General features: G+C 31.5%; 2 protein-coding genes across 2 annotated transcripts; one reads left to right on the top strand and one right to left on the bottom strand.

The window, feature by feature from the left end:
• The first annotated feature begins 974 nt into the window (after window positions 1-974).
• LOC18020629 (U-box domain-containing protein 63) lies at window positions 975-10,569 on the top strand. Its single transcript, XM_024157437.1, has 6 exons — window positions 975-1,161; window positions 1,231-1,323; window positions 9,335-9,454; window positions 9,581-9,803; window positions 10,020-10,101; window positions 10,210-10,569. The coding sequence occupies exons 1-6, from the start codon at window positions 975-977 to the stop codon at window positions 10,231-10,233; spliced, it is 729 nt and encodes a 242-aa protein (XP_024013205.1). The 3' UTR covers window positions 10,234-10,569.
• A 924-nt stretch (window positions 10,570-11,493) lies between these two features.
• Window positions 11,494-12,285, bottom strand: LOC18020630 (protein MIZU-KUSSEI 1). The gene has a single exon (XM_006403301.2). It carries the CDS (start codon window positions 12,228-12,230, stop codon window positions 11,514-11,516), a length of 717 nt encoding a protein of 238 aa, XP_006403364.1. The 5' UTR covers window positions 12,231-12,285; the 3' UTR covers window positions 11,494-11,513.
• Window positions 12,286-15,245: the final 2,960 nt, after the last annotated feature.

The following is a 15,245-nucleotide window of genomic DNA, read 5'->3' on the forward strand; positions in this document are numbered from 1 at the left end:
TACAATGATGTGGTATACCCTTCTTTCAAGGAAGCATGTTATGCTAGAGGGTTGTTAGAAGATGACCAGGAGTATATTACTGATATTATTAGAATGAGTTTTACTGCTACAGGGTCATTTTTAAGACGACTATTTGTTATAAGACTTGTATCTGGTAGTTTGTCTCGGCCTGAATATATTTGGGAACAAACCTGGGAAGTTTTTTCAGAAGATATTAAATACATGCGGCGACAGCATTGTATTCGGTCAGGTTTGTTAAATTCCCTACCGTTTTCTTATTTATTTTATTGCATCTTTAACGGTATTGTGTTAAACCATAATGCATTTTTTAATTTGTAACTGATTAGTAAACTCATTATACATATAATTTACATGTTTTGCAGGTCTTATATTGGATGATGCTGATAAGAAAAAGTTTGCCCTTTTGGAGATTGAGAAGATCTTTAAATTTCACAATAGTTCTTTGCAATTCTATACATCAATGCCTAAGCCTCCAAAAGATGGGCTTAACAATGGTAATGTCTTAATAATTGATGAAAACAATTATGATAGACAGGCATTAAAAGAAATGCATGATAGAGACATTGTGAAGCTTACCACTGAGCAAAGGAAGATTTATGATGAGATTATTGAAGCAGTTGATAACAAAAAATGAAGCATTTTTTTGTATATGGATTTGGAGGTATTGGCAAAACTTTCCTTTGGTCTCTTTTGTCTGCTGCAATAAGATGTAAGGGTGATATTGTGCTAAACGTTGCATCAAGTGGAATCGCATCTTTGTTGTTATAAGGAGGTCGGACAGCTCATTCGCGGTTTGGTATACCTATTAACCTAGAAAAAATACTACATGTTCAATAAAACGTGGTTCAGAAGTTGCAAATTTGATAGAAGAAGCATCTCTTATTATTTGGGATGAAGCACCTATGATGAGTAAATACTGCTTTGAATCGTTAGATAAAAATTTATCTGACATCATGCAGAATGACGAAGGAGGTGTTTTCGGTGGGAAAGTTGTTGTATTTGGTGGAGATTTCAGTCAGATTCTACCTGTAATGCATGGTGCTTCAAGGGGAGATGTTGCTAATGCTGCATTGAATGCATCCTATATCTGGGATTATTGCAAAGTTATAAAGCTAACGAAAAACATGAGGTTACTGGCAAGTGACTTGAGTGTTGAGGAAGCAAATGAATTAAAGGAATTTTCTGAACGGATTTGAGATGTTGGCGAAGGTAAAATTGCTGAGCCAAATGATGGTGAAGCAATGATTGATATTCCTGAGGAGTTCCTTGTAACGGACGTACATGATCCAATTGAAGCAATATGTACACAAATTTACGGAGAAAAAAACATCGTTTCAGGAGGAAAAAGAGGCCAAATTTTGGCAAGAAAAAGCAAACTTTGTCCAACCAATGAAGATGTGAACAATATAAATGAACATATGTTGTCGAAGATGACTGGTAAGTACAATATGTTCATCTTATATGATTGTGTTTATAGATTTTTTTTTTGGAATTTTATTCTTACTTATATCAATATTTTGAACTACTTAACACAGGTGAGTCAAAAGTATATCTGAGTTCTGATACTATAGATCCTGCTGACTCTGGAGCATTGCAAAATCCCGCTTTTACTCCTGAGTTTTTAAACAGTATAAAAGTTGCTGGACTTTCCAATCATTGTATTACATTGAAAATAGGGTGTCATGTGATGCTGCTTAGGAATATTGACCCTAAAGCGGGATTGATGAATGGAACAAGACTTCAGATTACTCAAATGACGGATTTCATGATAGAAGCAAGAATTATTACCAGAGATAAAGCTGGAGACAAATTTATTATTCCACGATTGCTGATCACTTCATCTGATGCAAGATTGCCTTTTAATTAAGACGTAGACAGTTACCGTTGGCAGTTGCATTCGCTATAACCATCAACAAAAATCAGGGACAGTCGTTATCAAAAGTAGGTTTGTATTTACCTTGTCCTGTGTTTTCTCATGGGCAGCTATATGTTGCAATATCTCAGGTAACATCGATGAAAGACTTGAAAATATTGATAGTAGATAGAGATGGCATTCCACAAAGGCAAACAATGAATGTTATATTCAAAAAAGTATTCCGGAATTTAGGAAATGATCGTGATGATTAAAAATGTATGTTTTTCATTTTCGTATTCGTTCCGTTAATAATATAATGCATTCATTATGTAAAAGTTTTTGTTTTTATGTTTTATGTAGGGGTGAATGCATCATTGTATTCCTATAGTTATTATGTGATTCGGCTTGGTGTTGTTTATCGTTTGACGTTGTTATATTTTTCAATTGAACAATATATGTCGAACCAATTGCAGTATTATTTATTTTTTGAAATACAATGTCATTTGGTTAATTGTTTTGAGTTTTTATGTCGAAGTGTAATTTTTGATATGGCCCATTTATGATAAATACTAGATAGAAGATTTTATTTTGTTACAATGTCCGTTTCTATTTGCAACTTTGTATGTTTGTATTTATTTCGATCGAGTATAAACCGACCAATTTTTACATTTATATATATCGAACTGGTAGTTTACGGTGACGTATATATAACAGGTGTTAATAATTATAATTTATGTTAAATTAATTTTCTTTACCTTAACGTATATAGAACAGGTGTTAATAAGTTGCATGCTACGGAATAAACTGTTATAATGTCAACTTTTTAATTTCTCAATACTAATGATTATCGTCTCGGTAATTGATTGGAGTTGCATGCAACGAAACTATATAATAAATCGAATCAATATGATTTATAATTGGATGATGATAACCAGTCATTGTTATTATCTTCAATAAACTGTCATAATGTTGGCTTTTTAACTTTTTAATTTTTTTTATAGATTGATATTCTTTGATTATGTAGAAATGTTTAATTTATATGTGAATAATTTTTGTTGTTTTAAAGTATAACAACTTAGTCTGTTTTTCGTATTTAATAGTTAATAAACAAACTTATAGACATATTCTATAACTGATGCTACATAGATATGTGAGATACAAGACACTTTATTTTCTTCATGGTAATCATTACCCTTAAGAATAATACATTTTATGTTTCAATTTAAGATAACCAATAGACTAAATCAATCTTCGCCATTTAAGATAATTTTATATTGCTAAGTGTGAAACGGTTATTATATAACATATAAACTAAAAACGGTAATCATAAACTACTTGCACATTTATGAAATAAAAATTGTAATGTCTAACAAGTTTTTTTGAAGTGTATATTTTTGAAATACCCTAATAAAATGTGTCATATATAAACATATGCAAGTTGCATAAAAAAACTAGAGACAATCGAGATTGAACCTACATGACATTTGGTCTTCTAACTAGCTATATATCAATCAATATTTACCAAATCGGATTTTATGATTTTTGTCAAAACAATTTGATTTTTATTATATATGTTTAATAGATACGAAAGATACCAACCACATTAAATTAATAGAAACTAAATTAAATTTTTAATTCAATTAAGTGTATTAATTAAAAGGTATTGCATTAAATTATACAAAATATTTAAATTTAGTGAATTTTCCAAAGTATTACTTCCGAATAGGTGAGATATATCCTCTGTTTTCTGATTTTACTCCCTTGGCAACTATCCAGGCAATAAAAACCAATCTCATAATTTTGCACACCCAGAAACGATTAATTTTTTTTTTCTTCAAAATGGTTTACTACAACTTAGTTAGTCACTTACACCCTTGGAGAAAACACTGGACTATACGTGTTTTAGTTTATAAGAAATGGATGGAGTTTGACAACAATGATAGACCGCATTTGGAGTTCATCTTTGTCGACGAAGAGGTTTTATTAACAACATCTGTGCAAATTTTTTATTTTATTTTATCATATAATTTACTTTTAAATTTTAACGGAAAATGTTTCAGGGTTTCAAAATACATGCAACGGCGAATAATTTCGTTGAAGCGTTCTTTCATCGAGAAATGAATGAAGGAAATTGGAAAGAAATTAGTGGGTTTGTAGTTACAAACTCCGACTTGAATAACTGGAACGAGAGACCAACGAATCACTTCTACAACATTATTTTGACCTGTGAGACTTCCGTTGCAACTCTTGTCAATAATCCCCCAACTTGCATGTTTTTGAATTTGATTGATTTCAAATCAATTAAAGATGGAATGATTGATCCTACTTATCCTATAGGTAATGTGTTTATCATTTATATTAGTTATAATTTTTTTTCACATAATATCTTATTGGTTTGAAATACTTATATTTTATAAAATTGAAGTCTTGCTAATTACATTTTATTGATCATTTTAAACAGACTTACTTGGGGTGATTGATTACGTTGGAACTATTCAAACCGGTGTACAAGGATCATCGGTGTACAAGGATCATCGAGTTCAACCTTCCGGTGTATTGAATTCCATATTAGAAATTTGAAGTAAGTGTAGATTTTTATTTATGTATAGACCGGTATATACTCTTTATATGTTTTTGATATCATTATTTAAAATTTTCAGTGATGTTGTTCTTAAGTGTTTTGCTTATAAAGGTAAAAAGTAGAACAACTAATTTGGTGTTTTGTCTACTCAGCGAGTGGAAGCTCAGCAAAAATAAAGGTAAAAAGTTACAAATTTAGAGAAGAATAAAAAGACCTATGATTTTTCATTCATTTATTATAAAATTGGATTGACATTGTGTTGTATTTTATTATAGAACACGGTCAGTTTATTCGAAACAGCGAAGGTATATCTCGATTCAGATTCAATCCTGATTTTAAGGAAGTTCAAGATTTTCGAAACAAGTAAGTTGGATTGTAAATCTAATATTCTATTTAACATTTAATAGTAATAAATATGTGTAACATTTGTCTATAATTGTATAGGTTCCAAATTGCAGGGTAATCTTCAAAGATCAATTCCTAGACGAACTATTTAGGTTGATACATGTATCTTACTATTTTGTGTTTTACTCTTTTTAAAACATTCCATTTATCTTATCTGAATAGGAGTGATGTTCTCCTTAATTATGTTATGTAATAAAAATTAGAATTCCTTTTCGTTTTACATATTATGCTATTACCATAATGACTTTTCAAGTACAATATGCTTTTTGTTTCGTTCGTAGTCTAAAGTACCATATTTTACACTTACATTTTTAGGTGAATTTTCATATTATGATATTAACAGTATATTGTTCAAAGCTCTAACATGTGATATTATATCCCAAAATCGTTGATCGATTCATTTAAATCATGAATGTATTCTCCCCGGTTTGATTTGTTATTTTTAAAAATTCTATTTAGATAATTTTAATTAAACGATCTACTTTGTGTAATATTAAAGAAAATATTGTTTACACAATAATATTGTTATTAAATAAGTCAGAGAAATTACTCATTCGAAAAAATTAATTTACGGACATGCATTGAATCTTCCTCACATTTTCCAAAGAAGCATGTCATAAAAAGTAATTCATCTTTATCTCTATTAACTTTTTCTCTGAACTCACAATTTCATTTTCATCTCAGAAAATGGATTTTTCAAGAGTTGCTCGAGATGAATTGGAAGATTTGCGTGCAATGGGTCATTGTTGGGCGATCGATGTCAAAATCTTGAGTATATGGAGGAAACCATCTTCTTACGGTGATAGTATTGAGATGATACTCATGGATAATAAGGTACTTATTCAAAATTCCTTATTCGCACTTAAACTACCTTATGTGATAATATTTAAAAACCTTTACATATTCGGACGTTTATATTCTTTTATTATACTCTATAGTTTTAACAACTTAAATTTTTATTCTATTTTGCATTTATTTGTAAATACTCTAAGGGTTTGAAGATATCCGCTAAAATAGAACCAAGTGATGTGCATCATCATGAAGATAAACTTAGACAAGGCGATTGGAAGCTTATTTGGGGCTTCAAAGTATTTGTAAATAATGATGTTTGAAGACTTACACGCAATATCTACTATATTCTATTGAAGAACTCCACCATTATCGAAAATATTCAGGCCAAGACAGATAGGTTTTTTTTGGATGCTACAAAATTCATAGATATTCTGAGAAGAAAGGCAGACCTTTCTGTTTTGACAGGTATAAACTATTGTATTTTTAACTATTTATTATTGATTTCTCTTAATCAAACGTTCAATTAACATATTCCTTTTGCATGTATATCCATACATAGAATTAGTTGGAACTGTCTCTGCCGTAGGCGAACTCTTAAACGAACGAGGACAATATATATTAAATTTTGATCTGGAGAACACAGAGTAAGTTTTATTTCATCTTCATATTATTTAGGGGACATATTATTTAGTTTCTTTACTCGACTTTGTACTTTAGCTTATCAAATATTTACTTGACAATATTGAAGCGCATGTATTATGGGCTGTGTTGCAGTTGGTGATATTGCGAGAGATTTCAAGTATGAGTGGATCCATAGTGGAACTTATCGTTCTGTATGTGTTCTCCGTTTTTGAGAAATTAAAGAAGAAAGAGGTTAGTAAAAATATTATTTAGTATTAAATCTCATATATACCATAGTGTTTGTATACAACATGTACGTAAGTTAGATTGCTAAAAAACAGTTTTTAATGTAGATCACGATGTTGGGCGGATGTGTGTTCATTCTGTTATGGGTTGTTCATAGTTTTTAATAGACCCACATATACAATAAGCCATTGAATTCAAAAAGAAGTAAGTTAATATTGATATATATATATATATATTTGATCATATTTTAGTATATATTATAATACTAATCAAGGTGTATTCACATTTATATATTAGGTATCAATCGGAGATGGGGTTTTGAGCAATTTTTGCTTAGTAATCACATTTGTGTAAGATGATATTTTTTTCCGAACGATGTTAAGAGATTTATAGTAATTTTTATGCTATGTTTAGTTATCCATTGATTTTGTAACAAAAGACATAATCTGTTTTGAGGTATAATTTATGTCTTTGAATACATATAATAATTAGTTTGAAATATGAGGATAACTTTGTGTCTTTCACGGAATGTTTAATATCACTAACTAAAATAGGTTTTAAGGATTTGCATAATCAAACCTGCAATTTTAGTTGGTAATATACAAAACATCAAAATTTAAAAATTATATTGTAGTTTGTAAATGAAAACAATTAAAATTAAAATGGGCTGGACCTGTCAGATACATAAGTAGAATCAATATATATCTGTACTCTATATTATCTACTCAAAAACATCAAATGCAAAGACAGTATTGATCAACCTATACTGGGCTGGCCCAAAATGGTTTCCCTTTGTGAAAAAAAATATTTTTTTCTTTTATATAAATTTAACATCATTTAATGGTTTTGGTTTTTTAATACTGAAGTTTTCCAATATATATTGTAGTGAATCTTAATTAAGGAAAAAAAATATATCTTTTACTATTTATTTAGTTCAAATATTTAATATTGTATAAGAACATTTTTATGAACACAAATTTAGACTCTTAGGCCGTTGCATTTCTACCCATCCATATTGGGCTGTCCATTTGAGATTTATATATCCATAATATAAATTTATATCTCTACATAATAAAATTCAGACTCATCGATGTTTAAACTCCACATATTATTTCGTGCATAACATAAAACTTCATATCTATTATATTAAAACAGATCAGCATTTTTAGTACTTGCTTCCAAACACTCCCAAAATTTTTTTATGATATATTATTTTATATTTATATTTAATTTCCGAAAATTAGTTATTAATTTAGATATTTTAAGGTTTCCTAAAATCTAGGTCATCTTTAACTTAAATTTCAAATTATTGGGAATTTATGATAATTAAATTTAATTACAAAAATCTGTATTTAAATTAATTTAAATTAAAAAAAATCAACAAAAAAATATAATTAAATTTTATTACAAATAATTATAATAATTTAGAATTCCTTAAATACAGGTTAGATTTAATTTTAAATTTTAAATTTAAATAATATTTTTATAAAACTGCATAGTAAATAAATATTTTATTGTATTTTATCATAATCAGTCGGTCTAAAATATCAAATATTTTAGATTAATAAATATTTATATTATACAATAATATGATCGAGCTGATTAGAGTTATATATATATATATCTATATATACTTAATGTCTATGAGTTAATTTATAAAAACATGTAAGATATTAAGATGATTTGAGACAATTAAACTAACAGGTTAGCCAGTTTATATATATATATATATATATATACATTTTTGTAATAGCATAAATAGTAAATAAATATTTTATTATATTTTTCATAATCAATTGGTCCAAATATTCAATATTAGTAAATATTTATAGGGTTATACATTTATAATTATAGTCTTATACAGTTTAGTTTGTCAAAACATGTAAGATATTAAAAATGATTTTAGACAACTAAACGGACGGGTTAGCAAATTCATAGATATATAGATTATCTATATGTAAATCTAAATTCACATAATAACAAAGTTTATAATTAACATTAGATCAATGTATACTTAATTAACGCATACTTTTATTCTACTAATATACAAATTTTTACTGTTTAAAATTAAAACATGATAACAATTTTTTTATTTAAAAAAATAAATAACAAAAACTAATTATATCTAAACAAAAAAATTAATGCAACTTATATTAGAAATAAAAAATTCTCGTGCGGACGCACGGGTATAAAATCTAGTCTTTAATTAAACATTATATTCAACATCTACTTTCTTTTTCGTAAAAAATATTAAAACAATAAAAATTATGAGAATCTAGTGTTTTTTATAACTGTAATACTACCACCAGATTAATTTTTTTTTTTTTTTGAAAGTTGAATGCCGAAATTTTTGTTTCGAAAAAAGTCGGTCGCAAATATATAGGTTTGCTGTTTTTGGGCTAAGGGTATCTCCAACGCGGATTCTAGAGGGATTTATAGGTGGGATTCGTTAGGTTTTTTGTATATTTTTAAATGGAAAAAGCCCATTTTGTAGAAGGATTGGTTCGTTAGGATTAGGAAAGACCCGAAAAACCTTTGAGGAGCAGGTTCATCACGCACGTGTCTCAATTTGATTGGCCGCTGGATTAGTGATTTCGTAGACAAAATTTCTCGACCATTTTTTCTTCTCATCTGTTTTTCACCGCCGATACTTTCCACAGCAAATCGGAGACACCTGAGGCCATAATCTAGACTGCTTTCTCCGATCGCTAAGCAAAGTATGAAGTCCCGATCGTTTTATTTGATGATTTTTACGTATGTTCGCTTATTTTGATTGGACTCATTTGGGGAAAATTTCAGGTTCTGAGATGGAGATGATGACGAGGACAACGTTTGTGTCCGAAGACGTGGCTCTCTAATTTATTCTGGTATTGATTCCAGTAACAATTGTACTTCTGTAGCTGAAGAAACCAACAGAGAAATTAAAAATCCAGGTATATTAGTTCAAAATTTCTTGTCTTTCGATGTTCTCTTACGACTGCTGAAAGTCCACGATTGTTGAAGCTCTTAGTAGCGGATCGAAGAATTCTCTGCTAATTCCTGGTTGTACTCATGTTCAGCTGGTTGGGAACTGGTTGTGAGACATGACGAGGAGGAGAAATCATCGATATATCGCCATGAAATGGAGCTTAAGGTGATGATCACTAGCCCAGATGGTAACGTATCTAATAGTTCCCACCGTAAGACGCAGTCAAAGCGAGATTTTGCTTATTTGGAGAAGGAGAAAATCACCAGTGTCAGCTCTTGGGAGTCTCTCAAGGCCATCCTCTCTGATCCTGTCACGTAAGTTTTAGCTCTGCTTCTTGTGAATCGCCGGAGAATTTGAACATGGTTGCAAACTAAGATCAGTTTATTCTGCGTCAATGTCAAGCCTTGATTATAATTTTGGTATGACGAAATGTGTATCTTCTAGAGAGACAGGTGAAAAAAAACAGGTAGTATAAATGTTAAGTCTTGATAACATTCACAGAGATGATTTCTCTGCTTTGCTTTGGACAGAGGAGCCTTGATGAATGATGCTACGATCCTGCCTTGTGGACATTCTTTTGGAGCCGGGGGATTAAAACAAGTTAAAAGAATGGTAAATGTTTCTTAACCAATCCGCTTAAGATCTCTTTGCTTTGCTTTTCTCATATGTGAATCTGCTTAGATGCTAAAGCTCTTGCAACAAAATGGATTTCTATTTCAGGTATGTTGTCAAGACAGTGGATAATGCAGAGTCTATTAAGTTGCAACATTGCTTACTTGCCAAGATCCCAGACAATTCACCTTCTACGGTAACAGTGGCTGAAATGGCACCGTTTTGGCTGTCTAGTTCATAGAAATCAGCTTCAGCTCTGAGAGCTGAACAAACCGTCTTGGCTCTCTAGTTCATTGTAAAGACAAATTTGGCATTTCTCACTCTAGACTTGGTTAAATTGATGGTGGTGATGCTTTCTTTGTTGATTAACTTAGGTTTCTCCAGATATGAAACTTTAAGAGCCTCCATGCTTGTCTTTGATAGAGTATGTTGCCTGTTAATAAAATGAAAGGCCTATATTTGATCTTTGTCTATTAGTTCAGCTAAGTGACTCGTAAGCATTTGTAGAAGCTGTGACAAAAGAAACTAGAGTTCAACGTTTGAAATTTTTTTATAACATTCGCCAATGAGATGTTGAAGTTGCTCTATTTTGAGATATTTAAGAATGCACTGCTAGTTCATAGTTTTAAAACTCTGCAATGTTTTGGGCTCTCTTGTGGAAAGCTATGCTAAGTTTTCTAGTTTAGGCGAAACCTCTCAAGTCATCGTGTTAATGGCAAACGTTACATCATTAGTTCTTGTAAAACAGCTACTCCTTTCATTTTTATGACGAGCTTAATGATCCAAATGTTCTTTTTTGTTTATTTTGCTTCAGTGATTGCAGGTGACCAAGCTTTAAATACAGGACATGCCGATTTGCTCTTGTATTTGTTTTTTTTTTTTTGAAACATGTGGGTCAACGAAACAAGATTGTTCAAAAAGAATTATTTTCCTATATAACCATAATCTCTAGTATACATCCAAAATCATCAAATCAGTATTTGAAAACGTAGATGCAGAGCTCAAGTGTAATCAGTTTGCAGGGTCAAGTCTTGTAGATGCAGAAAACAGATGATGAACCTCTAAGAGGTTCAGGGATGGAGGAGAAAAAAAACATGGATTCTTCACTATTCATTACTCAAAAAATATCATTTATATAATGTTAAGATCTCCAACCAGAGGTTCAGGTTGGAGATAACCTAAGGGGCAGCGAAAATTCATATGAATCATGCTAATCTATTATTATTATTATTATTTTTGCCTATGCTCCGGAAGCTTTTGGTTGAAGTAACTCACTGGCAAATCTCTCTTTTTTAGAAAAATCCATCAACTAGTTTTGTAGAGTAATTATTTATTCTAACGAAATGATTAATTACCATTTAATTAAATTTGACAACAGAAAATGGACTTCAAAAAGAAAAGCGTAACAACAATTAATTAGACCTGAGAAAGAAGATACTAAGCTCTGTGCCCTGACCACTACCATCAGGATTAATCATATACAATGCTTCAGAGTCCTTTGAACCAATAACTCTGTCAAATCGAGCTCTCATGTAAGTCATTTCTCCTGCTGTCTCTTGCTCGTATTGGTTCTTACATGGTAAAACTCCAGCTCCCATTGAAACACCTCTTAATGCATCAATTACATACATCTCCTCTTCACTCATGTTCTTTCTCCTAATCGAATACCCGATTTTCCGTCCGTTACAGTAAATCCCCCACACATACTCCTCCAACACCTTCTTCCTAGACGTCCTTGTCTCGCTTTCTAGCGCAATTCTCACGGTCTCCGAGGCCATCTCCTTCTGGAGCGCCGAGGTCAGCATAGGGAGCTCGATGATGAACGTTGGCATGCAATGAGGATCTTCTTGTATTGCAAGAAAGACTCTTCCTTTGCGAAACCCAAATATCGTTCCAGTAGTTGCAAAGTCTTTAAGTAAAGGTTTTCGATGGCCTCGACTTAACAAGTTCACCACCTTGCAACCAGATGATAGCATTGGCAAAAGCTTGAACATTTTGAGTACCCCGCCACCGATGCTTCCAGAAGATTTCTTTGAGTGTTTAGAATCCATGGAATTGCCTGTGTGCCGCAAGAGCGAGAGTATAGCCGAGCTCTCCATATGGAAGAAGTGGCTAGATCGGATCGGCATATCTTTTACTTGTTTATCCTTCTTGTAGACACCTTTTCTTGGTTTTACTATGGATTATATGTGTATTTTGAAGATGATTATTAGGTAAATATATAAAGATATATCTTCGTAGGTGGGGGGGGGGGGGGGCGTAGTCGAGTACTAAGTTAGGAGGATAGTTTGCGTTTGGTTTCGGAAACTTTTTAAAAAGGTGAAACCAAATTGGAGAAACCACCATTTCACATCGTCTCTTTTTCTGGTTGATCAATTTTGGGAAAGTGGTTTAGTGCAAAGTTAAATAACAGTTATGGAATTGTGACTAATTTCTTATAACTATCACTAGTTGAATATTATTACGGGGTCTACCGTAAACTAGATTTACTTTAAAAAATCTTGGCAGTATTATATATATATATATTTAAAATCGATTTTAGACTAATAAAATGTTTCATTCTTGCATTTTTCAGCAAAGCCGACTCCGAGTCTTTAAACAAAAGAATGTACTCCCTCCGTTTCATAATAAGTGTCATTCTGACACATTTCACACAGATTAAGAAATTAATAAAATATACAAATATACCCCTAATTAATATATTTTTATAACATTTAATTACAAAGACTATTATCTTTAAATGAGGGATAAAAAAGGAAATAAGAGTAAAAAGTTACATTGAAAATACACACTTTTTTTAAAACAAAAAAAAATCTAAAACGACACTTATTATGAAACGGAGGGAGTATTATACATATATTAAGTACCTGATAATTATCAAAATTGGCATAAACTGTTTTCTTTATTTATTTATTTGTTTTTGTTTTATTTTTAAAATTATCATATGTTCTAATATCTCAAGTTTAGTATTATGTTTGTTTGCACAAAATATATATTCTAATGGTTTATGTTAATATCATCACCGCATCACTATATGTTTCTAAACTCGCATAATACTTGTTCTTTTTGATTTTCTAAAACTATGTTTTTCCTTTTTTTCTAGTGTTTCAATGTGTGATGAATTCACTTGCAAAATAAAGATAAGGGACAATGACTATAAAATACTAAAAATTTCATTTTATTAGTAGAAAATATCTAAAATTTGAAAAGTGACTAGAATGTTTTTGGAGGACAAAATATCCAAAAGACTCTTATCTGTCTGTTGTACCAAAAATGAAATATCGAAATTGTCATTAATTTTTTATTAGATCAAAGTATTTATATACGAAACTGCCACCGCGTTTGTAGTGAGAGTTGACTTACGAAAATGGTAGACATGTTTTCATATTATATGAACAGATCGACTTAATAAACAGACATATTTGTAGACAATGCAGACTTGTCAGATTTGGCGATCTACGTTTACGTAAACTTCTAATTACGGTAGACTTGTTCAAAGACATTACTTGAAGGTAGACTTTTTACACAGACATATCCACATATGGTGCAGAGTTACTGACTTTTAGGAATTCAAGTAGTGGTGGACTTGATTAGTCGGTAGACTTGTTTGTGTATATACGAATAGGTAGACTTGATGGGCAGACTTATTGTTTACCAGTGCAGACTTATCAGATTTGACGAGTTACAATTAGGTAGACTTATGACGAAAGTAGATTTGATTGAAGACATTATTTGAAGGTAGACTTGCAGCGTAGACATGTCCTCAAAGGGTGCAGAGTTACTGATTTGGTGAAGTGATTTGGAGAAGTTTATGTAGCAGTCGACTTGATTAGTTTGTAGACTTGTTTGTGTATTTTACGAACTGGTCGACTTAATGTGCAGATTTATTGTTAGACACTGTAGACTTATCAGAATTTGGTGATCTACGTTAGGTAGACTTGTTATGATGGTAGACTTGTTTGAAGACTTTACTCGAAGGTAGACTTACTGTGCAAACATATCAACAGAGGGTGTAGAGTTACTGATTATGAGGAGTTTGCGAAGGGGTTGACTTGATATTTTGGTAGACTTATAGTTGTGTATATACGAGTGAGTAAACTTAAATAGACTCATATAGCAGACTTATTGTTTTGACAGTGTAGACTAAGCAGATTTTGTTATCTGGGTGTAGTAGACTTGTGCTGACAGTAGATTTTTTTGATGTAATCACTTCAACGCAGACTAATTATGCTGACATATTCACATTGGGTGCAGAGATACTGATTTTTAGGAGTTTGCGAAGGGGTTGACTTGATATTTTGGTAGACTTGTAGTTGTATATATACGAGTGAGTAGACTTAATTAGCACACTTATTGTAACGTCGTGCAGACTTATCCGAATTAACGATTGATAACACCGGATTTTGACCATTTTTATGGATCATTTTAATATCTTTTACAGGTGTTTTTACTCCATTTTCAAAGGTTTTCAAAGGATTTCTATGTTTCCGGATTTTAAAAGACTTTTCAGGTAATTTGGGATAAAGAGGCATAAAATGGAACAAAAAGACTCTTTTGGATAAATGCAGACCGTCAGAACTCTCATGGAGAGACGAAGACCTTCTCACCGTCTGATCACCCTCAAAATTGGACAACTTATAGAAGAATCAACCAACTTTCAAATGCACTTGGTTTGGAGACATTCCAACGGTTGGATCTCAAGATATTCCATTAGCCCCGAAGCCACGCGGAGTCAGCCAGCAGTTCACGCGACCGCGGCCAACAAGCTATTTGCCGCGGTCAGAAGCTTCCCGACCGCGGCAAACAAGCCAATTGCCGCGGTCACAGCACTCCCGACCGCGGCATTCAAGCTCCGACTTAAAGCCCACTTATCTGAAGCCCAAAGTCATTCCCAGCCTCAATTCTGGAACCCTAGAGACCATGGAGTATTGGAAACTATAAATACATGTCATTTAGGTCGTTTTTAGGAGAGCTTTTTGATACTTTACAGAAACCCTTTTCTTTTAGCCGTTTTTATGAGATTTTTGTAGAAGATTGTTCAAGTCCGAGTTCTTCAATAGAGAAGCTTTCTTTATCTCTTTTCTTTACTGGTTTTCATTACTTTTATTAAAACCAATGATGATGTCGAACTCAGCCATGTCTGA

This window comes from Eutrema salsugineum, unplaced genomic scaffold, assembly GCF_000478725.1.
Source record: "Eutrema salsugineum unplaced genomic scaffold, Eutsalg1_0 scaffold_17, whole genome shotgun sequence".
NCBI lineage: Eukaryota > Viridiplantae > Streptophyta > Magnoliopsida > Brassicales > Brassicaceae > Eutrema > Eutrema salsugineum.

Bases quoted from the DNA above. Each gene is read 5' to 3' on its own strand.
- LOC18020630 (XM_006403301.2), bottom strand. From the start codon at position 12,230: ATGCCGATCCGATCTAGCCACTTCTTCCATATGGAGAGCTCGGCTATA.
- LOC18020629 (XM_024157437.1), top strand. From the start codon at position 975: ATGCAGAATGACGAAGGAGGTGTTTTCGGTGGGAAAGTTGTTGTATTT. The intron at 1,324-9,334 runs GTACACAAATTT...TCTGAGATGGAG, and splicing joins TGATCCAATTGAAGCAATAT to ATGATGACGAGGACAACGTT. The intron at 9,455-9,580 runs GTATATTAGTTC...ACTCATGTTCAG, and splicing joins CAGAGAAATTAAAAATCCAG to CTGGTTGGGAACTGGTTGTG.